Here is a 23,477-nt window from a genome sequence, read left to right as displayed (position 1 = left end):
ACTCACATGCTGCAGCACTATCCTGGACCTGGACTTGGCTGTTTTCAAGGCAGGCAACCAAAGGCAGACAGGCATCGACATTTCTTCCTTTATCTATCCCACACCACTACAGACTGTAACTTAACCTATTATCTGTTACTTCAAAGTCTTTGGAAGCAATAGCACCTTTACGCCATGACGCGAGTCTCGGTCTACACAACGGCCCTGGCGGCTTTTGTAGCTGGTACGTTGAACTATTCTGTCCTCTGTAGCCACAGCGTCTTCAATGACGTAGGCGTATGGAGATGCTTCAGAACCCACCACAATTATCATCACCGACTAACACACAACAGCGACTGTTATGATTGTGGTTCCGATATGGCTTCCAAACTGGTTGACCTATTCCGTTACTTCGGCCACCGGCGAGACTATCGAGAGGCACATCGGTCTACACAAGAGCTGTTCAACGTTGGATGACCCGTACTGTCGAGACTTTCCTCCCAAGGATCTATGTGAAGGAGGAGAGCGATATTTCTGTTCTATGTGGAGGACTGTCGGTTTCCTGGCTTCTTTCACAACTCTGTTGTGTTTGGGCGGCCTGGTGACTTTTGTTGTCATCATGAGTGGAGGCAAATACAAGCGTGAGACAGGATGGCCTTTTGCCGCCGCCATGTTGACGCTTGTATCTGTGGTTGAGTTTGTATCCATTTCTATTGTGGTGAGTATCATTGATGCAATAGTTATCTTGTTCTAGCAGCTAATCAACATCAGGCATATCTGTATGACCATGACGACCAGTTTACTATCCCAGGTTGGCATCTGGATACCTCCTTTTACCTCAGCACCGTCGGGGCCGCCATTAGTTTGCTGTCTGCCGTTGGTATCGCTTTTTCGGCCTACCTGCTTCCTCCCGAGGAAGGATACGACTTTCTCTCTGACCCGCTCGATGCTTAGGCGATGCCCGCTCATAACAAATGACCTGGTATTCAGCTGCTTGTGTTTTCGCTTTTATCATCCTCACTGTTCAGGTGTGTCCTATGACACAGGGTCGTGACATTCTACCTCATACATAATAAGAGGATCTGGTCTAGACTAATAGAGAGGGGCTCTAGGGGTATGCATAGTAGATGTTGGAAATCGCTTAGAACATTATATACTGTTTCCAATTCTTTCCGTAGATTTTAGAAATCTTCTGCTGTGTTGTCCTGCAACTATTCTCGTGCAGTTGTCACGACTTGCGATGGGAACCAGCCTACTAGGTTGCATGCTCTGTTAAGCAACTAAAACACCAATATCCACATTATACGTTATTCCCGGTGTTAGACATTCTCATACACAGTATATCATAGTTAAGAATACGTAATTCCAAAAAAAAAAAAAAAAAAAAAAAAAAACCTTGTCATTCTTGGTGACTGTTGGTTATCACTACATGAGGCATCTGGTGATGTAGGCGGGGTATGTCCACCCCACCTTGTATAACTCTTATCAACTTGCATTCATCACCAGTCAACCTCGGCTTACAGATCAACAAACTGCCACGCGATTATTTACAGACGACTTTTACATACTAAAACCTCTCACTACACTTCCAAATTACTAGTCCAGCCTCCTCAATGGCCGACACACCAGGTCTCTCGCCAGAGCAGTTGGAAGCCTTCAGCCGGGATGGCTATCTTATCCTCCCCGGTGCCCTCTCCAGCTCAACTGTCAAGTCTCTTCTAGACGAAACACACAATCTCCTGGAGAACTTCTCTCTCGATGACCACCCTCTTACACGTTTCTCAACAGGCGAGAAGCGTGATCATGTTGGTGACGACTACTTCCTGACTTCAGGCGACAAGGTTCGATTCTTCTTCGAGGAAGACGCATTCGATGATGAAGGAAAACTCATCAAGCCCAAAGCTCGCGCTGTAAACAAGATTGGCCATTATCTCCATGCTTTGTCGCCTCCCTTTGCACACCTGCTGGACCACGATACTAGCAAGGTCAGCCCACCCGCTGTAGCGCGCAGTCTTGGCTTCAAGGATCCGCGATGTCTGCAGAGCATGGTCATCTGCAAGCAGCCAGAAATCGGTGGTGCCGTTCCACCTCATCAGGTGAGTCGTTTACTAATCTACTGCACCATCTACTTACAATAGCACAGGACTCTACTTTCCTGTATACTAACCCTCCTTCCGCTGTGGGCTTCTGGTACGCCCTGGAAGATGCCACGCTTGAGAACGGATGTCTCAGTTTCTTACCAGGCTCGCATCGCTGGGCGCCAGTAGAAAATAGACTTGTCCGTAAGGAGGGCAATGCTGGCACAGAGATGGTGAATAATGATGGACCGAGGTTCCCCGCGACAGATGGTTATGGTAAGGATGAGCCAGAAGACAAGCATGACTACATCCCTGGAGAGGTCAAGGCCGGTGACTTGGTCCTCATTCACGGCAACTTGTTGCACAAGAGTGAGAAAAACACCAGTCAAAAGGGAAGAATCATCTACACTTTCCATATCATCGAAGGACAAGATAGGGATTACGATGCGAAGAACTGGCTTCAACCGCCAGAGGAAGGATTCACTAAACTGTATGCCTAGATCGAATATAGAAAACGTGTGCCAACGCGTATATCGTTGCATTAATTGCTCGTCAGAACATATGTCTAAATCCCCATTTTGTGTTTCAAATAACTAAACTGACAGAGTAATATGTTGAGGGTATCTCACATAGTAACAATACTCAAATTGTTCTTACAATCTATCCAATCTCGCAACCCTCATTCCTATGTGCTGAATAACCGGGTATCATTAAATCCTTATTCGGAGTCTGATTCGTCGTCACTCGAGTCTTCCTCTGAGCTAGCGTCGTCTGAAGAAGATGAAGAATCACTCGAGTCTTCCTCACCAGGTTTTCGGTAAGCCTTTCGAGCTGCGGGCGTTTTCTTCTCTGACTCGTCTTCTGAGGACGAACTTCCGCTGCTGCTGGTATCATCGTCGTCAGACTCAGACTCGGAACTGCTAGAGTCGCTGTCGTCCACGTTCACACGGAGCTTTCGTCGACGCTTTCCAGATACGCCCTCAGGTTTCACACTCTTCTCGGTGTTCTTGGTAGCTGTGGCGTTGTTTTCGCTAGAGGTAACTGTCTGAGATGATGTGGTGGTGGCATCAGTTTCATCGCTGTCAGATAGCTCGTCAATGACAAGCTCGGCTCTCATGCGCTTGACAAGTCGTCGGACAATGACCTCATCCTCTTCTGAATCTGAGAGGTAGTCCACCTCGGTAAAGCCCTTCCTCTTAGACCCCACAGGCAGGTTCAGATATTTGGTGAGGGCCTCTTCATATCGTTGCTGAGTAGCCTCCAAGTCCTTGGTTCCTTCGGGGAATGCCTTTGCGCCGTCGGATTGATCCTGATCCCTGACCTCACAGGCACTCTCTCGAAGGCGCATTCTCACGAAACCCTTTAGGTCTTGGATGTAGTCGTAAAAGGTTTCAATGTCAGAAGCAGGGATTCCATCGGCATCGAAAACGTGCTTGATGAGGTTTGACTGATGGTTTTTGTTGAACTTCCAGCTGTCGCGAGCCGTCTTCCAGAGGCTCAAGTATTCGAGTGCAGGCTTGAGGTCAGTGGGAACCTGTGGTTTAGGCTTCTTTGCGGGTCCCTTGCTCTTGGCCTTGCTCTGCTTAGCGGGCTTTGCTGGTGTCCTTGAGAATTTGGGGTTGTTGTTGTTGGATGGCGCATCAGCAAAAGACACAGACTTCTGTCGCTTGGCAGCCTGGGAGGAATTGGAAGGTTGCGGGGCGTCGAACTTCCTCTTTATGGGCGTGGTTGAACTGCTGGCTGGGTGCCCAAAGCTGGGTTCAGGCGCATCAGATGGTTGCTTGAGCTTCAAGCCCAATCTCTTCCAGGCGGGAACTTGGCCGGACATTTTGAGATGACGCTTTTGAGGATGTGTAGATGACGGAAGCAATATGAGAAAGAGATGAGAAGAATGCGCAATGCCAATCTCAAGTTTGAAACTTCCAATTGTCTCTTATGTTTTCTTAGACTTTCTCAAATCTTTACTGCGGTTGTCAAGGGTCCTTGAATTTTCTTCTTGCTGCTAGGTGAGCGGTGGACTCTGTGTTGACTTTGAAAGAGCCAATGGCAGCGGCGCAAAGAATAGAGAGGGATTGTGAGTTGTCAATGGCTGCAGGATCCTCTTCTTAGCGTAGCGCAAGTGCAAAAGAAGATATGCAAAGTCGTGTTGTTGCGGGCCGGATCTTCTGGATTGGATGTTGGCAGTAACTTTTTTTCTGAATGGATCTTGAGAATTATCGAGAGTGGAGCTTATCATGACGATTGTGGTAGATAACGATAAGAGTGGAGAGCTCGGAGGAGACATAATTATACGAAGCTTAAGAAGATGCATTGATTCATAGTACTCGTTGATTAAAAATACCTGGTTCTATCAGAACGAGATTGGAATCAATTGCGTTATAGGCTTTAATAATGTTGAGTTTTTCAAGTAGATTGAGATTGCCAATCATCAATTACACTACTTTCTAGTCACCATTACAGCGTCCATCATTTGTGTCACCCTACACCTGCCTGAGGATTACATAATATCTACGAGGCACCAACTCAGCCTTCCATTGAGCTTCCGTTGCCTCATGCTCTAGGCAAGCTCCTGCCAACGCGTCGACTATCTCAACCCGCCATAGCTCCCCTCGACCTCCACAACGTCAACCATCACCTCGATATCCTCTCATCTGGAACTAGACAAGTTCTTTTTGAGCTTCGCTTTCTAATTTAAACCGATTTCCAACATCAACCCCACGAATCCCTCACAATGTCGGGTACGTACCTCATGCTGATGTACAATCCATCCGCTATATCTCCAAGCTAACATGCAATTCGATAGCCGGCGCATACGATCGACACATTACCATCTTTGCTGACAATGGTCGGCTTTATCAAGTTGGTATGCGAACCCCGAATCTTAAAACCATACCCCACGATACTCCCTTGACCGATGACGTTGACGGACACCTGGAATTGAGACTGACATGATTAAACAGAGTACGCCTTCAAGGCGATCACAGCCGCCAACATTATGTCTGTCGGTGTGAGGGGCAAGGACTGTGCTGTCGTCTTGTCTCAGAAGAAGGTTCCCGTATGTATAAGAGTGATGGAGTCTTCATGATGGGTACTGATCAAGATCACAGGACAAGCTCATGGACCCTGCTTCCGTCACCCACATCTTCCAACTCTCTCCGTCAGTCGGTTGCGTCATTACAGGATCCATCGCGGATGCCCGAGCTTTCGCCCAAAGAGCTCAGGGCGAGGCTGCCGAGTTTCGATACAAGTACGGTTATGAGATGCCAGCTGATGCTCTGGCCAAGCGTCTTGCCAACATCAGCCAAGTCTACACTCAGCGGGTAAGCATCGTATAATCATAATATTTTAGCCAACCACAAACTGACTTGGTACCAGGCTTACATGCGACCTTACGGCGTTGCGACCACACTGATCTCGCTCGATTCGGAATACGGCCCCCAACTGTTCAAGTGCGACCCTGCTGGATACTACATTGGTTACAAGGGAACTGCGGCTGGCCCGAAGCAACAGGAGGCGCTGAACCACCTTGAGAAGAAGCTCCGCAATAAGGAGCATGCGGAGGGTTCTTGGGAGGAGGTTGTTGAGCTTGCCATTACGACATTGAGCACAGTTCTGAGCATGGATTTCAAGAAGGGGGAGATCGAGATTGGTATCGTGGGTGGCCCCCGACCTGAAGGTCAAGAGGGAACCTACTCGGGCTTCAGAACTTTGACCGAGGACGAGATTGACGACCGATTACAAGCTATTGCGGAGAAGGACTGAACAAGTAGAGAGAACGATATGGAACATGCATGAAACATTGCCAGTCTGCGACAGTGGAAAGGTCGGTGCTCTCTGTCGCGAGGGATTAGAGGTTTGATTCGCGGACTGTAGCGGGGACGGCGTGCTGTTCCCAAGAGCGTGGATCACAAGGCCAATGCAGGGGGATGGATTATCAAGATCAGGAACTTGGATGCCGTCGTGACCACGGGTCCAATCCAGTGTGTCACTAGCCGTCCTAACCATGTGCAATAGAAATGATGAACCTCTTCCATCTGGCCAACTGAAACCTGCGCGCCTGATGACCCAATCGAGGACGAGTATGCCTCGCGCCAAGCGACTAACCAAGACAAAAGTTCACGATGGGGCTAGAACAGAACATGCCAGGTGGTTGTGGGTCATGCCGTGCCGTGCTAGTAGGCTGTTGACAACACCAATATTTTCCCAATGTTTCTCCATTGTGAGACTAATTAGGAACAGGCACAAATAAGGATGCGGCTTGCAGCCAGCACCTCTTTCTACTCGACTATGCAAGGAATGTTGCCGTAGATAGTTTAGTTCTAATTTTGGTCCAGATTTGATGACAGACTTGTTCAAAGTAATTCTTAATTGGTATTTCAAGGTTTCTTCCATGTTGTCATACATTTTGATATCATATGAGTGGAAAAGAGGCTTGCTAGACTTCATCTGAAAGCCATCCTTCCAGTCGATCGGATCTATCCAGGGGTGTCCCTGGCACGACGGGGGATGACCTTGAATTTTAGATGGCTGGCTACCTATGGTAAGCTCCCGTTTGAGCCTCCAAGAGCATAGCAAGAAATACATGCAAGGACCAAACTATCGTCAATGAAGTCACTTTTTGGAAGTGGGAGCGGGAGCGGGAAGCGGATGAGTTCGTGCCAAAGACGATGGGGGAGGCGAACGTTGAGAAGGCGAACGATGGAAAGTTCGCAGACTAACGTTAGCGACAGTTGAATAGCACCCGAGACCAGTTCAGCGGCCTTGAAGCAGCGTCATGCAGAGAATAGAGAGAGTGTGACGCCACATATTGTTTGTGTTTTTACTGTCGTCAACTTCTCTAGTTCTGGCCCAAAAGAGATGCATCATACTTGCGATGTCTCTGCAATAGCTGTAATAAGCCTTGTTGGGATGGAATAAACCTGGACGAGCTGGACAATCATTCCTAACCAAGGTAAGCAGTGTTGCATGTCATGCCATATCCTGGTTTCAGATCTGACTTGATTATCAGCATCGGGTATTACTAGTATTATCCTACCCACCTAATCTGGCATGTCAGTCGCCGACCTGGTGAGGTCATTTTTGGTATGCGACATGAATATTGTTTCCTTGATTGCTTGTCAAAATGTCTATCGGCATCGCCGTGTTTGACTCAGCCTGGAAATTTGCAATATACAGGACAAGTCAGTACCTGAGTAATTCGTTCATGGCATTCTTTGGGTTGCATTTCAGACGGCCTCATGCTGGTAAACTTGACCGTTTCCAGCCATCAGCTCGCCCCGGACAGTTACTAGACCAGTATCCGCGCGCCTATTGGCCGCGCTGGCCCGGCGGAACTACAGCGCGTTTCCTATCTGGGAGAAACTAGTGGGTGGCTCATGGATAGCTGAGCCGACCTATCCTAGGAAATCCACCTTTTTCCACCTGCGCTATTCTGACTACTTGCCTATACACATTCTGCTTGCTATCCTTTCCAACTATACTCTGACCCTCTGACCGTCTCTTTTGTTTTACATGACTTGCCAGGCCGTGTACCGAGTATCCATTCTTTTTACTCTGTCTCTTTTTTTGGACTGTCCAAAACCCCCTGCAGAAACAAAAGTCTCTGGGGAGTTTCTTAGCGTATAACCCAGCATGTTTTTTTTTTACTTTGCTCGCTCGGACAAAGATGCTTTTTAGGATCTTTTAGTCCGCTGACCAATTATTGACAGTGACCCACGTCGTTTACTTTGGTAGAGAACATACATCTTTGGTGCCAGCCGAGTCTAACAGAAGCCTCTTTGACATCTCGGATGCTCGTCCCTATCAGGGGGACACAACCAGGTGTGGCTGGAAAAAAGATGCACACCCACTGTTGACAGCCACCACCCTCTCTCTGGCCCTCAACATAATTCATCTCGTTACCTATCTCCTGCACCATGCTCATGACGTGCCACATACATGGGGCTCTTCATTCTCCGGGTCCTGGTCCTGCATGGTGCATCGCTGTCTGCATACATGCGCCCAGGGGTACTGTAGGGGTAGGGCTGAGGGTCAAGTTTCGAACTTGAGTTCGATTCGACGACACTAGCCTTTGCCACCAGCTGGCCCAGGGTCGTTCATGTTGAGCTTGGGATAGGGATAGGGTGGATGCTCATTATGGCACGCCCACTGGTGGCCTACGGCTTCTGTATCAGAAGGCTGGCTCTAAATGCCGAGCCTCTCATGTGGAAGAGAGAGGGGTGGTCCTTGACGTTCGGGTGGTATCCCCCCTTGGATCTAGTAGCCGTTCGCTCCCGTTGGTGGAGCACGACATTACATTTGGCAAGCTTGAGCTACTGTACGGTGTCAGTTAGGTAGTCGGGCTAACGAAGATGGAGACTTTTCTGGACCAAGAGCTTCTTTCAACTCTTGCTCTTGTCTCTTGATGGAGAAACTGGGAGGCCTTCGAACACCATCACGATATACAAAAAGGATGCCCAGTTCTTTCGGATGGTGGATTGTTTGTTCACTCAACCAAGCATTGAAAGGCCGGCTTCTCTCAACTGTTCTACCAAGTGATCGACATGACAACTTCTCTATAATATTTCCTTACCTATTTCTCCTATCAAGCTTTCCCGTCGCCAACTTCATTCCAACTCGGATCAAATTTGCTTTCCATAAAAGCCAGACGATTCTATCTACTACCTTCGATCTCATCACCAATTGTGTCTCAGCTAGCCTGGTCACTTCTTGACTTTACAAACGTATCCTGTAAAATAATACGGGAAATTATGGACGGATGTAAGTTAAATCTGGCCCCCTTGACAACTACCAAAATATGTCAATTGGCAGCTGTACACCACACGAGGCCCGGGAAACTGACACGCAAGTTCTTCTTCTCTTTGCAGTAAACGAATTCCGCACCATGCGAGTTGCTGAAGTTCTCTCTGATTTCCGAACACTTCAATACTACATAGCTGCGGCACCAGTCGACCCTGTGGACACAGCGGATTACTACACCGAAGGCTGGGCAGCTCTTCGACAATGCGCACTGGACGGTCAACACATTCTGGAATGTGGTGCAGACACCAGTGTACCTAATCCCCCTGGAGGCGAGCAGGAGCAGATGAAGGCCGAGCTCAAGCAGTATGTTTTCCTTGTCAATTTGGGCACTAATATGGATTACCAAGTACTAACAATATACAAGGGTACTCCTGGACGCGTACTCGAGACGGCACGAAGGCCAAAAGATCTATCTCCGACAGGCAGCGGCACAACGATGGGTCGAATACAGAAACCAGGTGCTTCAGGGCGGCGTACCCAACTCTAGAAACCAATCTCAACTCCGGGCGTGCGACCAGCAGTTGCGAGCAGTACGAAACCCCCTTTCTGCTTGTATCTCGAGTATCCCTTGCTAACTGTTACTACAGGAGCTCTCAGCAGTCGTCGACGAAGTAATCTACAACGAGCTAAAGGCCTCGGATGAGCAAATGGGCCGCTGGACGGCCGAAGATCCCAGTCTCCGAAGTGTGCTACGCTGGCTCCGAGCACGCAGGTGAACTGAGAACAAGGGAGACAACAAAAAAGCGACTACGATCTACGATACCCCATGAGCAACAGTTGTGACGAACGAGAGACGAAAACGAAAAGACCAAAGAAAACGCCCGCGTCTACGCTAATCATGAGATTCTTTCCCTTACTACTTCTACGATTCTTGACGAACCTTTTTTGACGACCGAACTATTCAAGGGGGAGAGTTGCGGCTTGGGGTATGATTTTTTGCGCAAAGGATAAACCGGTTTGTTTCTTTTTACTTTCATGACCTTACGAGTCATGGTTTTCATTACATGTCTGTTATAAACGGTACAGCATGAAGTTTCTAGCATAAGCTACACTTTAGATAGAGGGAGAGTATCCTCCTTGTTAGGACAGGGCCTAGGTATTTGAGGTTGATGGGGCTGGGCTCCTTTGAACTGCCTGGAGCAGATGAATCAATTGACTATTATTACAATATTTTTCTCTCACTTGTCTTTGTTTCTACAACTGTCTTTGTTCACTGGCAAGAATTGTGTATAGATGACTTTAGAGAGGTACCTACAGAAGTGGAGTCTCTTGTGCATATTGCTACAATCGCTGGTAACCAATCCGAATGGTGCAACCTGATGATAGGAGCATGTATGTTTAACTACTAATCTACATCAGGTTACGTATGATTTCTATGGGTGCTATTCTACTAACGCTTACTTTGAACACACAAGCCAATTCCGACCAACATTAGAGCCATCCCAGCAGCGGTATCTAAAGCGACCATTAGTTTGATATCGAGGATTCAAAGATCTAGACTTACCTTTACTGATAACTTTACCATCAACATACCAGTCACCAAGAACGGTAAAGACAAACGCCAGTGTATTTACAATAGGAACCGTCAAGCTTAGTTCTAAAGAGACGTCATTAGTAATTAAGTCCTCGGCGTGGCGAAGTGTCAATGGGTAGTCTATCCGCAGGCGATCGACACCCCCTGACAAGCACTTGCTTGACAAGTGAGACTACAAAACATTAACTTACCAGCCTGTCCAATGAGCAGGAAGAACCACACACTTCCCGTAAGGTTAAGAACCAACGGGATTGCATAGCGAGGGTTCTTCAACAAGTCAACGACACCAAAGAAGGCACCGTAGACCTTGGACTTGAGCCAGCTAGACTGGACAGATGGGCTCTCGAGTACAGGATGAGCAGGTGGATTATGCGATTGCGCGGCGCGTCGGATGAAAGGGGTCGTAAAGCCCCATGCGAGGCCTACTAGAATAAAGCTGAGGATGTAATTCAAGACTGGCGGCTTCTCATCTGCAGATTCCATCATGATGGTGATACAACCAAGCTTTGGTGCGGTCTAGACTTTTGGAGACTGTCGGACCACAAAAAGAGGAGTGAACGTAATAGAGCAGTGAACACGAGGCTCGTGCGTTTGTTTAACAAAAAAAAAGATCTCATAGATCAGCCCTGCGAAGCCTATGAGAAGTCGGACAGGATGGTTGTGTGGAGGTTTAGATTGAGACCAAGGGCAGAGTCTGGCAGAAGAAGTGCTTTCTAAAAATATTACTGGAGGCGAAGGCGTCAACGTGGCTGGCGGGGGTCGTCAACTCAGCCTCGCCCTAGGGGATTTCTATCCACTGAGAACGCTATTATTATAGGGGGCTTTTGCTAGGGGGCTAGGGGCTGCCAGTTGGTGGGTGGCTTAGGTCGCTTCGCTTCGCTTCGCTTCGCTTAGTCTAGTTACCTCCCCGCATGGTCAGTGCTTTTAGCCGCACTCCCGCGCTGACAAGCGACCTTCGGGCTATTCTTCAACTTCTCTTCTCATCCATCCATCGTTAATTCACCGTCACCGCTACGGAGGTAAAATATTATCCACATGTCGACCCGGTCACTCGGTGCTTCTTGGCAGTAATCCCTGTCCAGCTGGGTATGGAGACGCGATTTAAGTTCTGATGCGACGTCATTTACAGGCCAGCCATAGACGACCGTCGTTGGCCTCCTGCCTCCCTTGATCATCATGAACCCTGAAAGGAGGGACCCAGTTCAAGACAGTAGTGCGTCTATTGAGAACATGTCCAAGAGCCGCTCAAATGTCGTCGATTTCCCATGATTCGTCTGCTTTGACGCGGACACGCCGATACATTAAGATGGATCGTCACAGAATGTCTCGCTGCCCTACAACAACCGGGTCCGCTACTGCAGTGCAGAATAAAGTGTGGCCAGTTGATGTCGCTACCGGTGGTTTCTTCAAAGTTTCGGATCGATGCGCATTGCTGGTACGCATTTTGATTGGTTTACAGGTTTCAGAATCATCTGTGAGCTCAACGACACAAAATGCAGTACTGTTTGATCATCGATTTGAAGTCTCAGCTTCGAATTGCCATATTCTGCGAACAAATCGGCTGTCATCGGTCAAACTCGATGTTCATGATGATCTTTTTTGCTTTATTTTGACGGATATGTCCGAAATGCATACTCCCGACTATTTTGTCGATCATGCAGGTTGATTAACAATCAACTTACCCTCGACCAACCATGAGGCTGGCAGAAGAATTGAGGGATCGGCAGAATTGGTGAAAGTTCCCGAATTTGTCACAACACCGATTCATCTCATCAAATCCTACACATCTTTCACGTTCATGATTGCTCATCAAAGTCTGCTATTTTGCTTGCCCTCTGGGTATCAGACAAATTGGTTGCTGGAAGCATAAGAGACGAAATTAGTAAGTCAGCTTATGCTACTTAGACCAGGCCTCTTAGACTACTTATTTTTGTACCCGGAAGCTTAGGAGGCCAACTCTTCTGCTGCCGACAGCAGCTTGCTTTACTCAATAAGTCGAGTGCTGGTGTGGACCAGAAGCCCAAGATCCAAGGTTAACTCGCCAGTCTAGCTTCAAACTAACTGACTGCCGAGTATTATGAAGGAACATTTGCGACAAGTTGTACATATCCCATTCTTTCACGGGACCTCGCATTGTTTTCGCGATCAACTTCGAGCCCCTTGACATCTTGATGTCATTATCCGCGTCAATGATTCATCGAGCTGGCACAGGCCATCCTCCCTTTTGTTTGCTTTTGATCCCGGAATTACGACATGAAGATGTTAGCATAGATTCCGTGACTGTTTGCTGGCCTATTGGAACAAATATCTGCAAGGCATAATTGATGCGTCATGATTTTGATTCAAAGACAATTCGATATCCAAGTGCGCAATTGCGAGTGTTCATTTTGTTTAACTTCTGGTATGCATATCTACAAAGCCGATATGTAAGCAAATTTTTTTCATCGTCTGGTCTCGTCATCACTGTATGGCACTTATCAAAGCTGTCTTCAGGGTATGAGAAAGATTGACCGCTGGGAGCATAAGGGACAAAATTATTAGGATAATTTATGCTACTTAAACACTTGGGAGGTCATCTCTTCCGATGACCTCTGGGCAGTCCGCTTAATTTTGCATCATTGTGAATGCTCTGCAGGGAAAATTGATGCAGGGTTGATATATTCACTTGTTCAGATCTGATTTCTGCATCGATCGAGCCAATATCGTCTGGAAAGTTTGCTCCGACTCTTTGTTCCTGACAGTAATTGATATCAGTGGTAGATAGGTGCTCATCATGCTTCAACACCAGGATCAAGCAGTTGCCCGTGTGAACCCCCTGTATAAGTCTCACAATGAGTAGCCTACACGTCACCACTCAAGAAGAAATACCTTCCCAACCGCTTGCTCGAAGCAATCTGTATACCGGACACGTTGATCAATTATGCAAGCAGGCTCCGGCGAAGCAGCTTGCCAACGGTAACAATGCAGCGATGAGAGTCTAACCGATCGAGAAGATCATCGATTGCATCAATTAGGACTCTGATGTTTTGTAGTTATCGAGTTAGTATGAATCGGCGATCAGAGAGTAGACCTGTGTGAAGAAACAACTATAAGATCCCTCGTCTAGTCTCCCAACTCGGCTTGTTCTCATCATCAACGCATCTCTCGAGCAGCAGCTACTACAAGAAACCTCCACCCCTTTACCAACTCTACACAAAACCTTCAAAATGTCTGACGCTCAGATCGCTGGCGGCCACAAGGCTACTATCAACAACCCCAACGTTTCTGAGGAGGCCAAGGAGCACTCTCGTCAGGTCCTTGAAAACGAGTTCAACGGCGGTGACGGTGAGCTTCACGCTTCGTAAGCTTGAGTACCTTATCTGACATTTACAGTCTCTGGTGCCGATGACAACAAGGAGAAGAACCCCAACAACGTTGCTGGTGGCCTCAAGGCGTGAGTTGCATGGTTCACTATACTTGACTGACAACTGACAACGATCCAGTGCCCTTAACAACCCCAATGTCTCTGACGAGGCTAAGAAGAATGCCCAGGAGCGTCTCGACAAGAAGGAGTTTTAAGGAGTTTGATGCTTTCTGTCTCTAGCGAACGATGTAATTACCAGTTGGATTTATGAAAAGCCAGGAGTTACTTAGATCTCGAGGCAAACATGAATTGATACTATCACACTACTTTTTGTCTTCTCATGTGACGAACAACGGGAATGTCTTGAGAACATCACTCTAACCTAAAGTTTTGCTGTAGCTTGGCGGTGATATACTTTGAGGGAGTTCTGAGATACTATTTTAAATGTTACTGATATTCTTTACCATACTCAAAAGTGTCTTGCCAGTCATATGATTAGACGGGGACAGTCAGATTGGTACACTCTTGTATTCACTTCGCGGTTAAGGACATACGCCTGTCTATGAAGTTTACAAACCATAAAAGTATAATATCCGAATCAGCATGCAACCATCAATCCAACGCCATTCTCCCGCCAGCCGTAGGCTTGAATATAGTCCTATATCATCCCCATTTAGCCACATTACCGCGTTTCTGAGTAATCATTAAGAGCAACACAAACGGCGCCTCTGTGGTGTCCGTTGTACTGCCGAATGATTTGCTGACTGTGCAGCTCCCATAGTCGTGCGTAGTGATCGGAGCATGCAGTTACCAGGTACGCCGAGTCGGCGCTGAAAGCGCAGTCCCATACCCAGCGCTGGTGACCGGTGAGGGTGGCCTCTAAAGGATAAGGCTTGGGCTCCTGGTCTGGGGTGGGCTCGATGTTCTTAACTTCCCATATCTTGGCTGTGTGGTCTGCGCTGCAGGTTGCGAGCTTCTTGACATCCGGTGATAGTAGGATACGAGTGATGTATTCCTTGTGGGCGTTAAAGTGGGTGACAGGCACAAGCTGTGTGCGATCGAAACTCTGGATAAGATTCCACACAAATACGTTGCCCTGGCAAAATGGTTAGAGATAGAGCCTATGTATCCTCACTGGTACTTACGGCATTATTGGCGGCGCATAGTAGGGAACCATCGCTGGCTACGGTGACGCTAGAGACTGAGACGTCTTCCTCTGGGATGAGCTCATGGGAACAATTGTTCTCAGCCAAATCCCACACCCTGACACTTCCAGACCTGTCGCAACTAATAATCTCACCCTGATTCGGGTGGATTACGACATCGTTCGCTGGGCAGCCATGGTTATAGCTTCGCTGAATTGTGCCAGTCCTCGTTTCCCATATTTTGACAGTGCCATCTTCGGAGCTAGTAACCATCCATTTCCCCTCGCAGTGAAAGGCCACGCCCGTGATATTGCCGGTATGTCCCTCGAAAGTCAAGAGCGGGTTCGGGTTCGTCGATTTAATATCGTAGAGCTTGACGGTGTGGTGGCCAGCGGCGGCAAGGTACCGCTTGTCGGGGGATATGCAGAGGCGATTTACCTGGGAGTCGGGATGTTGGATTGTTCGTGAACAGATACCCGATAAAGCTTCCCAGAATCTTAAAGTACAGGGTTAGTCAATTGTGAGCTAAACCAGAGAGGCGCGTCGCATTCGAACCTAATAGTATGATCATATCCAGCTGCGACATGGGTTAGCTTGAATGAATGGGAGTTATGACGATGGAGATGTCGCATTTACCTGTGCAGAGAATGACAGACATTTTGAAGTTGAGAAATCAGTCGCTTCGAGCTCAGCTCATGGTAGAACAAGTCCGCAAGGGACCTTTTATTGGAAGAGGCTGGCTAAGAAATAAAGCAAAATGCAGTTGGATCTGTTCCTAATTCCTAACTCCCCTACTCCCACCGCGAAGCGCAGCACACGAGAACGCGGAGTGCGATGCAGTAAACGGGTTATGCATGTATCGAGCACAGTCCCAACGACCAGTTGTTCCTGCCCTATCTACCATGGCATGACCTGTAACCATCTTCTGCTCTTTTTTCAGAACAGGATATTTCTTTCTTTCATACCTAGAGTACTCAAGTACTGATCAAGGACACAAAATCCTTCAAGTTTACATCTACGTGCTACTCTGTTTCCCTCCAACATATCAGATGCTACCCTATGCACTCGTTGGTGCAAGTGCAAGTGCAACATGCCGTGAACGAAAATCCATCAATTGACCAGCAGTCATGCGACGAAAATAGAGAATGGTTTGCAGGGTTGTCTCGAGCGAAATAGAGACGTTTCTTGTGTACAAAGGGCGTCATTGTGTCAGAGGCATGTGTTGTGTAACCAGTCACACGGGCTCATCGAAGTTTCGCCCATGCCATCACCCGTCTGCAGCACAGCAACACCGCGCTGAATATGTCGTTCATCCCGAACTCACATTGTAGTTATCGTCAGGCAGTCAGTGATATGACTTTGCAATAAAGATAAGTGGCCTTACCGGTGCCCGACTCAATCACAGCTACCTTCCAAGACCATTTCGTCTTTGTTGGCAAAAAAGGAAAATACCAGGATCTGCAGTCCCATCTAGCCTCAAGTGTGGTCATTTATCAAGCAGATCAATATTCATGGCTGATTCACTGCTCAACTTCTCTTGGTGAGCTATGCGGAGAGGGCCGACAATCAGGAGTCATCACACTGCATTCTTTTTGAAGAACGGCACACTCTAACTTTGCCAATTTCAAACAGTCCTCGGACCAGATTATCAGATCATTTAACAGCAATATTACAAACGCAGGTCCAGATGTCGTGCAACGCCGTTGCAAATCTCAATACGACTTCTTGACCCCGGTCTTTCGGAAGTTTTGAGACATTCAGACATGTCATATTCGAGAACTCAGAATCCTGTCTTTTTCTTCCCACTTTGGTGTTGTGCTATCGTTACGAACGACAGAAAGCGCCAGTGGCCCTTCCTTTCAGCCTGCTGCCATAGGTTGGCATTTTCTCTACCCCAGCTCACCGAGCCAGGTATCGCAGCATATTCGAGACACCAGCGATATATGCCACAATCTGAGCAGATTACCTGTATTGCTTCTTCATTGCCAATTTCGATTGCCTAAAGCTGACCTAGCTTACACGGAGATAACGACACGAACATCATATGGCGTTTGATCGGCAACAGACACGCCCCATTCTTCGTCAAGGTCATCTGACAAGCTTTTGATGAGCTTAGACGTCATCAAATGCACCTCATGGGTTGAGGGCTAAATGTGCATGGCCTCGAACATTGAGACAGATAACATTATGTCACATCCGCAAAAGAGCCTGCAAGAGCATTCGTGCAACATCCCCAGGATCTACATCTCGAGCTTCTTATCTTTGATCACTCTGCCTTTCTAGCGGATATCGTACACCTTATCACACCCTGAAATAGTCCGAATCTACAAAGTGTGGTGGTCAGACTTTGAGTAGTCTCTTCTTATTGCCGAGCTTTTAAGCCGAGCAGAGGCCAGACTGGGTATCGATCGATCAAAAGGCTGAGATTGGTCAATGTTGCTCGAACCTTGACTTCATCTATGGCAACTTGTTGGTGTGGAAAAGACTCTATACTTGGTAAAGCGGCTTTGAAGAAGTAGAGGGTAGCACAAAAAGGCAAAGCTAGAGACAAGGTACATGCCTCTGCGTATCAAAAACTACCGCAGAATCATGGTCCCTCTCTTATTATTTTTGTTGTTGGGTTGACCGACAGTCGACAATTGTACTTTGACCGGTCAGATTGTTGATGGGTGTACAAGGTGACATGTTGAAGAACGATGTCGTGGCCTCATATATTTGGTCTTTTTACGGTATGGCCTTTAAGAACCGTCCGATGCAACAAATAACCATGGGCGCGGTCAGAATACGGAAAGTCGGTCAACTTGCAAACGATGCCGGCTGAACAGGCCCGACGGTCATCGGGAGGTTGCACCATGTAAGAGACGAGGCAGACATTGCATAACAACCAAGACCGTGTTCCTCCCCATGGAATCTTTAACCATGAAAATACACATCGGCAAAGAAGCCTATTGCTAACAGTGACCACTATATCAAGGCTTCAATATAGGCAGTTCCACACAAAATGGAAAAGTCTCACCATTCGACGCCTCGTTGCTATCACAGACAAGGCTTGAGCTGATATTTCACGGCACATAGCCCTTCTGGTTCTCAAAGACGACATGTCCCACCCACCCAATTAGTAATTTCCAGGATATCCTCCCAAAGGGGCGTTGGGTAAGCAGTTTCATCTCATACTTGCTGCACATAATTAGATATGCACGCAATAGCAATTATGTTTGAGAACTGGCATTCTGTCACTACCCGCAAAGCTGCGTGAATTGAGCCAAAGTCACTTTTTCTAAAGCCCTAGTTTGTCGCAAAAGCTTGGGGTATGGGGTACAACCTTGCGATCATGCAGCAAGCCGTTAGTCTTGGTCAGGCTGGACATTGATTTGCCAAACTATTTAGCAACCGGTCAAGATTTCGAGGGATTTAATCCCCGTATATATCACCGACAACACGGTTCAGGGGGCGTTTGTGGTGCAGACCGAAGGAGGGGAGCTGCATGTGCTGTCGAAGCCACAAAATGCTGCGATTCGGTCAACCATGTGCTGCAGCGCATAGCCGACAGATTCGATGTGGGGATATGCATCCAGGAATGAGGCCCCAATTCGCGACGGCAGATGTGATAATTACCATCTCGGCTCAGTTGAGCGCCTTTGGGTTTGGGCACAAAGTCAATTCGACACTTTTGCTTCAAGATTCGAGCCCGATTAAGGCAACCAAACATCCTTGACCCGATCGTCACCACGAGACCCGGTTGCAGCCGGCATCATGACAGCGGCTACCGGCTCTGACAGGCAGGATAATATGACGCCTTTGTATTGAACCGCAACTTCATGTCATTTGCAGAGGCGGTGTGTTGGCTGTCATTGTCGAGATAGACGGTGGTATGATGGCATTTGGATGTTGGGCTGGGCTGTCCCGACCACAACGTCTATGTGACTATATATATCATCAATCTTTCCTGGAATCGCAACGGAAATACTCGAACAAGAATCTACAGCCACTTCCAAGCTGTAATATCACAAACTCAAACCATCCTCGATCTCCATCACCATGTCTTCGCCTGTTTCCTCCTATGTCTTTGACGATCAAAACATGACCTGGATCACCTGTGACTTATGCGCAGGCTCTTTCCAGCGTGGAGCGTTAGTTTCCATGTCCCGCTACCTATTCAGCCTGGCTAACTGAACAGTGATGGGACATGCCAGGGATGTCATGGAACCAAACTCCGCAGAGTATCCTACAGCTATCTCGCTACAGGAGCATCGCCCCCTCGAGTACAAGGAGGTACTGCTCCACCACCTCCCCCTCCTTCAAAGGATGACAAACCTGATCACTCTCACGGGAACTCCGGTGGTTTCAGCGTCTACAGCCGTCGCGGCTGATGATCTTGACTTGTGGCAAGACTAAAGCTAGTCTTGCCTACAAATGTATCTTAGTACATTATAAGAGGGGTCAGCTAAGTATGGCTACAAGTGTGCACAATCATTGTTCGAGATACCTTGGGATTTGATTTATAGCGACGGCGGTATACCTAGGAAAGGATTCTGATTATGGCGGTCTTTTGCGAAGAGTCACTCGTTTGAGTCTCGGTTCAAATTTGGTTTTGTGGGAGGATAACATTTTGCTGCCAAGGGAGCAATAACGAGCAGCTAATCTCTCTCTTTTACTTGGATATCATTATGGAACAATCCTCCAATATGCTCCAATAACAACACCAACCATGATGTACATAGGCACAAACCTGAATCTCAACATTGAAAGTGAATGACAGTGATGAAAAGCTATTGACATGACCAATGAGTAAAATCACGAGTGTCTTCTAATGGTAACTAAACATTGCACACTCGGCTTCCAACATAATGCCTTTTGCTTGAACTCCAGGTAGTTTGTAATCGCCAAGGAGTTCTCTTGTTCTAGCATTGATGTAATCATGACCAGACTCAGACCGGTAGTCCTTAATTTACAGACTTGATAGGGGCAAGACTATTATATCCAAGTATATATTATCAGGCATTTCTCAGTCTCTATACAACATAACCACCAACGAATAACACGGCTTGAGATTGCCCCGCGTCTAAAGATATCGCGTAATAAACCCCACCCCCACCTTGCATCACCAAATCCAAATCCCGATGCCGGCCTCCACCAACACTCACGTCTCATCTCCATATCATTTCGCCATCTTCACACACTCGCCTATACAATGCGAACTGTCCTTTGTCGACTCGCACTAACAGCACGAACCTTTACATCATCATCATCATCGCCAACTCCTCTTTCGTTGCTTCAGCGTACAGCACGCAACATGTCGTCTGCTACAGCTCCCGTTCTCAAGCAGCGTGTCAAGCTCTCTCTCATCCAGCTTGCTTCTGGATCAGACAAGAAAGCCAACCTTGACAGTGCGGCATCACACGTCGCTCGTGTAGCTTCCTCTGGCGCAAAGATTGTTGTTTTGCCAGAATGCTTCAATTCGCCTTATGGAACAGACCACTTCCCTCAGTATGCAGAGACTCTGCTACCCAGTCCGCCATCAAAGGATGATGCGCCCTCTTATCACGCTCTCTCTTCAATGGCTGTTGATAACAAGGTCTATCTAATTGGAGGTTCTATCCCCGAATACAGCCCTGATACGAAAAAGTACTACAACACAACTCTCATCTTTGGGCCGGATGGTTCTTTGCTGGGAACTCATCGCAAGGTGCATCTTTTCGACATTGATATCCCCGGCAAGATCACATTCCGCGAGTCCGATATTCTCAGTCCCGGTAACAAGGTGACGCTCGTCGACCTTCCCGAGTACGGAAAGATTGCCGTCGCCATTTGCTACGACGTGCGCTTCCCCGAGCTAGCAACCATCGCAGCTCGAAAAGGTGCTTTCGCACTTATCTACCCTGGTGCTTTCAACACTACAACTGGTCCTTTGCATTGGCAACTATTGGGACGAGCTCGTGCCGCGGATAACCAGCTCTACGTGGCTCTATGCAGTCCCGCCCGCGCCGAGACAGGTTATCCTGCCTATGGCCACAGTCTTGTCGCAGACCCGATGGCGCAGGTCCAGGTTGAGGCGGACGAAAAGGAAACCACTGTTGACTGGGAGCTTGACCCTGAAAAGATCACAGAGGCAAGAAAGGCCATCCCATTGAACACGCAGCGAAGATTTGATGTATACCCAGACGTGAGCGAGGGCAAGGTCCAGTTTGAGGAGTCGTGAGAAACCAAACCGAGTGTCCGCAGCCAAACTGCCCCCTAAAAGAGCACATATAATCAAAATCAGATCACTAGAGAGACATCTCAGAATAGAGACCAAAATTCTCTATTCAATGACTGGCAGTAATGCCAGAGTATTTTCCTTCTCGGAGCATATATACCTTTGCATCCGGGTGTATCTATGTGGCCACCATGGCCTTTTTTTATCCCCATTGATCCCTTTTCTGCGTAAACTCATAAACGTAGCCACCTATACCAATCTGCATAAATCCTTTGTTGTGTGTGGACGACCTTACTCAAGAGCCTTGGCAGCGAACTTGGGAAGGACAAAGCTGGCCTTGTGGATCTCAGAAGAGTAGTATCGGAGCTTCTCGTCCTCCTCCTCCTTGGTCCAGGATCGGATGGGGTTCTTGACGTCGGCCTTGGGGTCCTTGGAGCAGACCATGAAGCCGATCTGGCCAGAGGGGTAGGTGGGGATGGTGGTGTAGGCGTACTCGGCGACGGGGAAGATGGCACCGCAGTCCTTCTTGAGACGAGCGATGAGGGGGAGGTGAAGCCAGGGGCTCTCAGCTGTGAGTTAAAGAGTCAGCAGAGTCCATAAGGCTATGGATATAATAAAACAAGACCATGACGGTTCAGGAACAGCAGAATATAACACGGTCGAGCAGAGCAACGGCTGACATATACGCTTGATCGAAACACATGCTATCACGGGACTACCGGAAGCAGAGCTGGGAAAGCAGCACTAGCTTCTGGAAGTCCCTAGGAGGGAAGCGGTACAGTGATGTACCCATCGAGGGAGAGCCCTACTGCACCGACCAACTTTGACCATGCAGGGTTCCCTGATTCTGCCGTTCCTAGGGACGCCATTTGCTTTCCTCAAAAAAATAGGGAACATACAACCTTGAGTAGTGATGACACCGCCCTCACGGAGAGCGTCGTGGAGGAGCTGGAAGTAGCTCTTCTGGAAGAGAGCCTCGGCGGGACCATCGGGGTCGGAGGAGTCGGTGATGATGACGTCGAACTCGTTCTTGTAGTCGTTGAGGAACTTGAAGCCATCGCCAACGTGGGTCTTGGACTTGGGGTGGTCGAAGCCACAGGCCATGGAGGGGAGGTGCTCCTTGGAGAGACGGATGACAGCCTCGTCAATGTCGCAGAGGGTGGCCTCCTCGACACAGTCGTGCTTGACGATCTCACGGAGAACACCACCATCGCCACCACCAATGACAAGAACCTTCTTGGGGTTGGGGTGGGAGTTGAGGGCAAGGTGAGCAATCATCTCCTGGTAGGAGAACTCATCACGCTCGGTGCACTGGATGACGTTGTCGAGGACGAGAACGTTGCCGAAGTCGGTGGACTTGAAGATGAGGACGTCTTGGTACTTGCTCTTCTCGTGGACGAGGACCTTCTCAACTCGGAGGGTCATGGCATGGCCTGGACGGTTGGGTAAGAATTGAGTTGGTGGGCTTGGAGACATTGAGTTTGCTTACCGGGCCACATGTCCGAGATCTCTCGGAACCAGCCATCTAAGGGGTGTTAGTTAAGTTTCAACCAATTGCGTTGTTTGAAGCTCAATGATGGAGGCATTGGTCTTGGATTCTCTCAGCAATTCCCGAGAGCGAAAAAGCAAACCATGCATATGATCATCATGAGAGAGGGGCAACACAGCGCGGGGCAGTGAAAATAGAAGGAATAAAAACATACCGACGATGGTGGGGTGGGTGATCTCCTCGTTAGACATTTTGATAGAAGAAAGTGAGAATGGTCGACTACTAGAAATAAGTGACGATGTAGTTGTGGTGGTGAAGGAAGAAAAATGCGGGAGCTGGAGGAGTCTTGACTTTTTATTAAGCTGCACATGTCGCGCAGCAGCAGCGCAACCTCCCGCTGAAGCGTTGTACCCGTACCCGCGCCTGCAACCAAAATTCAAGCTGCTTCTGCTGCATCTTCCAATTGCAATTGGTGGAGACGAAATAGCGGGTAAAATTTTTGACATGGCCCTAGCAACAGAAACTGGTGATGGTACCGTCATTTTCGCTTTGGGCATCGATCTCTTTTCTCTTTTGGGTGCCCCAGACGATATCAGGCGGTGATCAAGTCATGTACCTGGTCCACAGGCCAAGGTATCCTAGACCAAGTAATCTAAACTTCACGTCCAACCTCGTTATCATACAGTAAAAAGTACATTGACCGTTGTCGGTTCATGCTTGTTCAAAAGCTAATCTTGTCAAAGTTTGTCTAATTGCTTCCGCTTTGGGTTTAATCTCCAACCCAACACGTCAGTGAAGAAGAGCTCATTCTCAGCACAACGTGGGGATCTAGTCGGTAGCATAAAAGTTGGCTTCCTAAGTCTTAGGGTATAAAAATAAATAGTCTAAGAAGCTTAGTCTAAGGGACATAAG

At 48.0% G+C, this 23,477-nt stretch overlaps 11 protein-coding genes across 11 annotated transcripts; 6 read left to right on the top strand and 5 right to left on the bottom strand.

Annotated features, from left to right (window-relative positions):
* Positions 1–52: 52 nt before the first annotated feature.
* Positions 53–1,238, top strand: FGSG_10258 (uncharacterized protein). Its single transcript, XM_011320908.1, has 3 exons — positions 53–223; positions 333–697; positions 751–1,238. Exons 1-3 carry the CDS (start codon positions 175–177, stop codon positions 931–933), a joined length of 597 nt encoding a protein of 198 aa, XP_011319210.1. The 5' UTR covers positions 53–174; the 3' UTR covers positions 934–1,238.
* A 354-nt stretch (positions 1,239–1,592) lies between these two features.
* Positions 1,593–2,557, top strand: FGSG_10257 (uncharacterized protein; the record flags this gene model as incomplete). The annotated part of the gene is made up of 2 exons (XM_011320907.1): positions 1,593–2,075; positions 2,123–2,557. The coding sequence occupies 2 exons, from the start codon at positions 1,593–1,595 to the stop codon at positions 2,555–2,557; spliced, it is 918 nt and encodes a 305-aa protein (XP_011319209.1).
* Positions 2,558–2,775: 218 nt separating this feature from the next.
* FGSG_10256 (uncharacterized protein) lies at positions 2,776–3,885 on the bottom strand (the record flags this gene model as incomplete). The annotated part of the gene is made up of 1 exon (XM_011320906.1): positions 2,776–3,885. The coding sequence occupies one exon, from the start codon at positions 3,883–3,885 to the stop codon at positions 2,776–2,778; it is 1,110 nt and encodes a 369-aa protein (XP_011319208.1).
* Positions 3,886–4,628: 743 nt separating this feature from the next.
* FGSG_10255 (proteasome component C7-alpha) lies at positions 4,629–6,095 on the top strand. Its single transcript, XM_011320905.1, has 5 exons — positions 4,629–4,795; positions 4,861–4,920; positions 5,018–5,112; positions 5,165–5,377; positions 5,433–6,095. The coding sequence occupies exons 1-5, from the start codon at positions 4,789–4,791 to the stop codon at positions 5,817–5,819; spliced, it is 762 nt and encodes a 253-aa protein (XP_011319207.1). The 5' UTR covers positions 4,629–4,788; the 3' UTR covers positions 5,820–6,095.
* Positions 6,096–8,806: 2,711 nt separating this feature from the next.
* FGSG_10254 (uncharacterized protein) lies at positions 8,807–10,027 on the top strand (the record flags this gene model as incomplete). The annotated part of the gene is made up of 4 exons (XM_011320904.1): positions 8,807–8,816; positions 8,924–9,161; positions 9,223–9,388; positions 9,446–10,027. The coding sequence occupies 4 exons, from the start codon at positions 8,807–8,809 to the stop codon at positions 9,572–9,574; spliced, it is 543 nt and encodes a 180-aa protein (XP_011319206.1). The 3' UTR covers positions 9,575–10,027.
* A 221-nt stretch (positions 10,028–10,248) lies between these two features.
* Positions 10,249–10,878, bottom strand: FGSG_10253 (uncharacterized protein; the record flags this gene model as incomplete). The annotated part of the gene is made up of 3 exons (XM_011320903.1): positions 10,249–10,313; positions 10,363–10,455; positions 10,584–10,878. The coding sequence occupies 3 exons, from the start codon at positions 10,876–10,878 to the stop codon at positions 10,249–10,251; spliced, it is 453 nt and encodes a 150-aa protein (XP_011319205.1).
* Positions 10,879–13,598: 2,720 nt separating this feature from the next.
* FGSG_10252 (uncharacterized protein) lies at positions 13,599–13,950 on the top strand (the record flags this gene model as incomplete). The annotated part of the gene is made up of 3 exons (XM_011320902.1): positions 13,599–13,716; positions 13,765–13,825; positions 13,875–13,950. 3 exons carry the CDS (start codon positions 13,599–13,601, stop codon positions 13,948–13,950), a joined length of 255 nt encoding a protein of 84 aa, XP_011319204.1.
* Positions 13,951–14,245: 295 nt separating this feature from the next.
* On the bottom strand, positions 14,246–15,641 carry FGSG_10251 (WD repeat protein pop3). Its single transcript, XM_011320901.1, has 4 exons — positions 15,517–15,641; positions 15,436–15,457; positions 14,881–15,376; positions 14,246–14,831 (listed from the first exon to the last, which is right to left on the bottom strand). The coding sequence occupies exons 1-4, from the start codon at positions 15,536–15,538 to the stop codon at positions 14,418–14,420; spliced, it is 954 nt and encodes a 317-aa protein (XP_011319203.1). The 5' UTR covers positions 15,539–15,641; the 3' UTR covers positions 14,246–14,417.
* Positions 15,642–20,173: 4,532 nt separating this feature from the next.
* On the top strand, positions 20,174–21,079 carry FGSG_10250 (hydrolase; the record flags this gene model as incomplete). Its single annotated transcript, XM_011320900.1, has 1 exon — positions 20,174–21,079. One exon carries the CDS (start codon positions 20,174–20,176, stop codon positions 21,077–21,079), a length of 906 nt encoding a protein of 301 aa, XP_011319202.1.
* A 288-nt stretch (positions 21,080–21,367) lies between these two features.
* On the bottom strand, positions 21,368–21,520 carry FGSG_13726 (uncharacterized protein; the record flags this gene model as incomplete). Its single annotated transcript, XM_011320899.1, has 1 exon — positions 21,368–21,520. One exon carries the CDS (start codon positions 21,518–21,520, stop codon positions 21,368–21,370), a length of 153 nt encoding a protein of 50 aa, XP_011319201.1.
* Positions 21,521–21,618: 98 nt separating this feature from the next.
* Positions 21,619–22,882, bottom strand: FGSG_13725 (spermidine synthase). Its single transcript, XM_011320898.1, has 3 exons — positions 22,780–22,882; positions 22,566–22,601; positions 21,619–22,509 (listed from the first exon to the last, which is right to left on the bottom strand). The coding sequence occupies exons 1-3, from the start codon at positions 22,814–22,816 to the stop codon at positions 21,821–21,823; spliced, it is 762 nt and encodes a 253-aa protein (XP_011319200.1). The 5' UTR covers positions 22,817–22,882; the 3' UTR covers positions 21,619–21,820.
* Positions 22,883–23,477: the final 595 nt, after the last annotated feature.

This window comes from Fusarium graminearum, chromosome 1 (assembly GCF_000240135.3).
Source record: "Fusarium graminearum PH-1 chromosome 1, whole genome shotgun sequence".
In the NCBI taxonomy this organism is placed as follows: Eukaryota; Fungi; Ascomycota; class Sordariomycetes; order Hypocreales; family Nectriaceae; genus Fusarium; species Fusarium graminearum.
Note: the sequence above shows the minus strand (reverse complement) of the source record. Positions and strands in the feature narration are given on the sequence as shown.

Coding starts and splice junctions, on each gene's coding strand:
- FGSG_10255 (XM_011320905.1), top strand. Junction 4,921..5,017: donor TGGTCGGCTTTATCAAGTTG/GTATGCGAACCC, acceptor ATGATTAAACAG/AGTACGCCTTCAAGGCGATC. Junction 5,378..5,432: donor GCCAAGTCTACACTCAGCGG/GTAAGCATCGTA, acceptor ACTTGGTACCAG/GCTTACATGCGACCTTACGG.
- FGSG_13725 (XM_011320898.1), bottom strand. CDS start 22,816: ATGTCTAACGAGGAGATCACCCACCCCACCATCGTCG. Junction 22,602..22,779: donor CACCCACCCCACCATCGTCG/GTATGTTTTTAT, acceptor AACACCCCTTAG/ATGGCTGGTTCCGAGAGATC. Junction 22,510..22,565: donor GATCTCGGACATGTGGCCCG/GTAAGCAAACTC, acceptor CCAACCGTCCAG/GCCATGCCATGACCCTCCGA.
- FGSG_10251 (XM_011320901.1), bottom strand. CDS start 15,538: ATGTCTGTCATTCTCTGCACAG. Junction 15,377..15,435: donor GGATATGATCATACTATTAG/GTTCGAATGCGA, acceptor CTGTACTTTAAG/ATTCTGGGAAGCTTTATCGG. Junction 14,832..14,880: donor TATGCGCCGCCAATAATGCC/GTAAGTACCAGT, acceptor CCATTTTGCCAG/GGCAACGTATTTGTGTGGAA.
- FGSG_10258 (XM_011320908.1), top strand. CDS start 175: ATGACGCGAGTCTCGGTCTACACAACGGCCCTGGCGGCTTTTGTAGCT. Junction 224..332: donor CCTGGCGGCTTTTGTAGCTG/GTACGTTGAACT, acceptor AACACACAACAG/CGACTGTTATGATTGTGGTT. Junction 698..750: donor TTGTATCCATTTCTATTGTG/GTGAGTATCATT, acceptor AATCAACATCAG/GCATATCTGTATGACCATGA.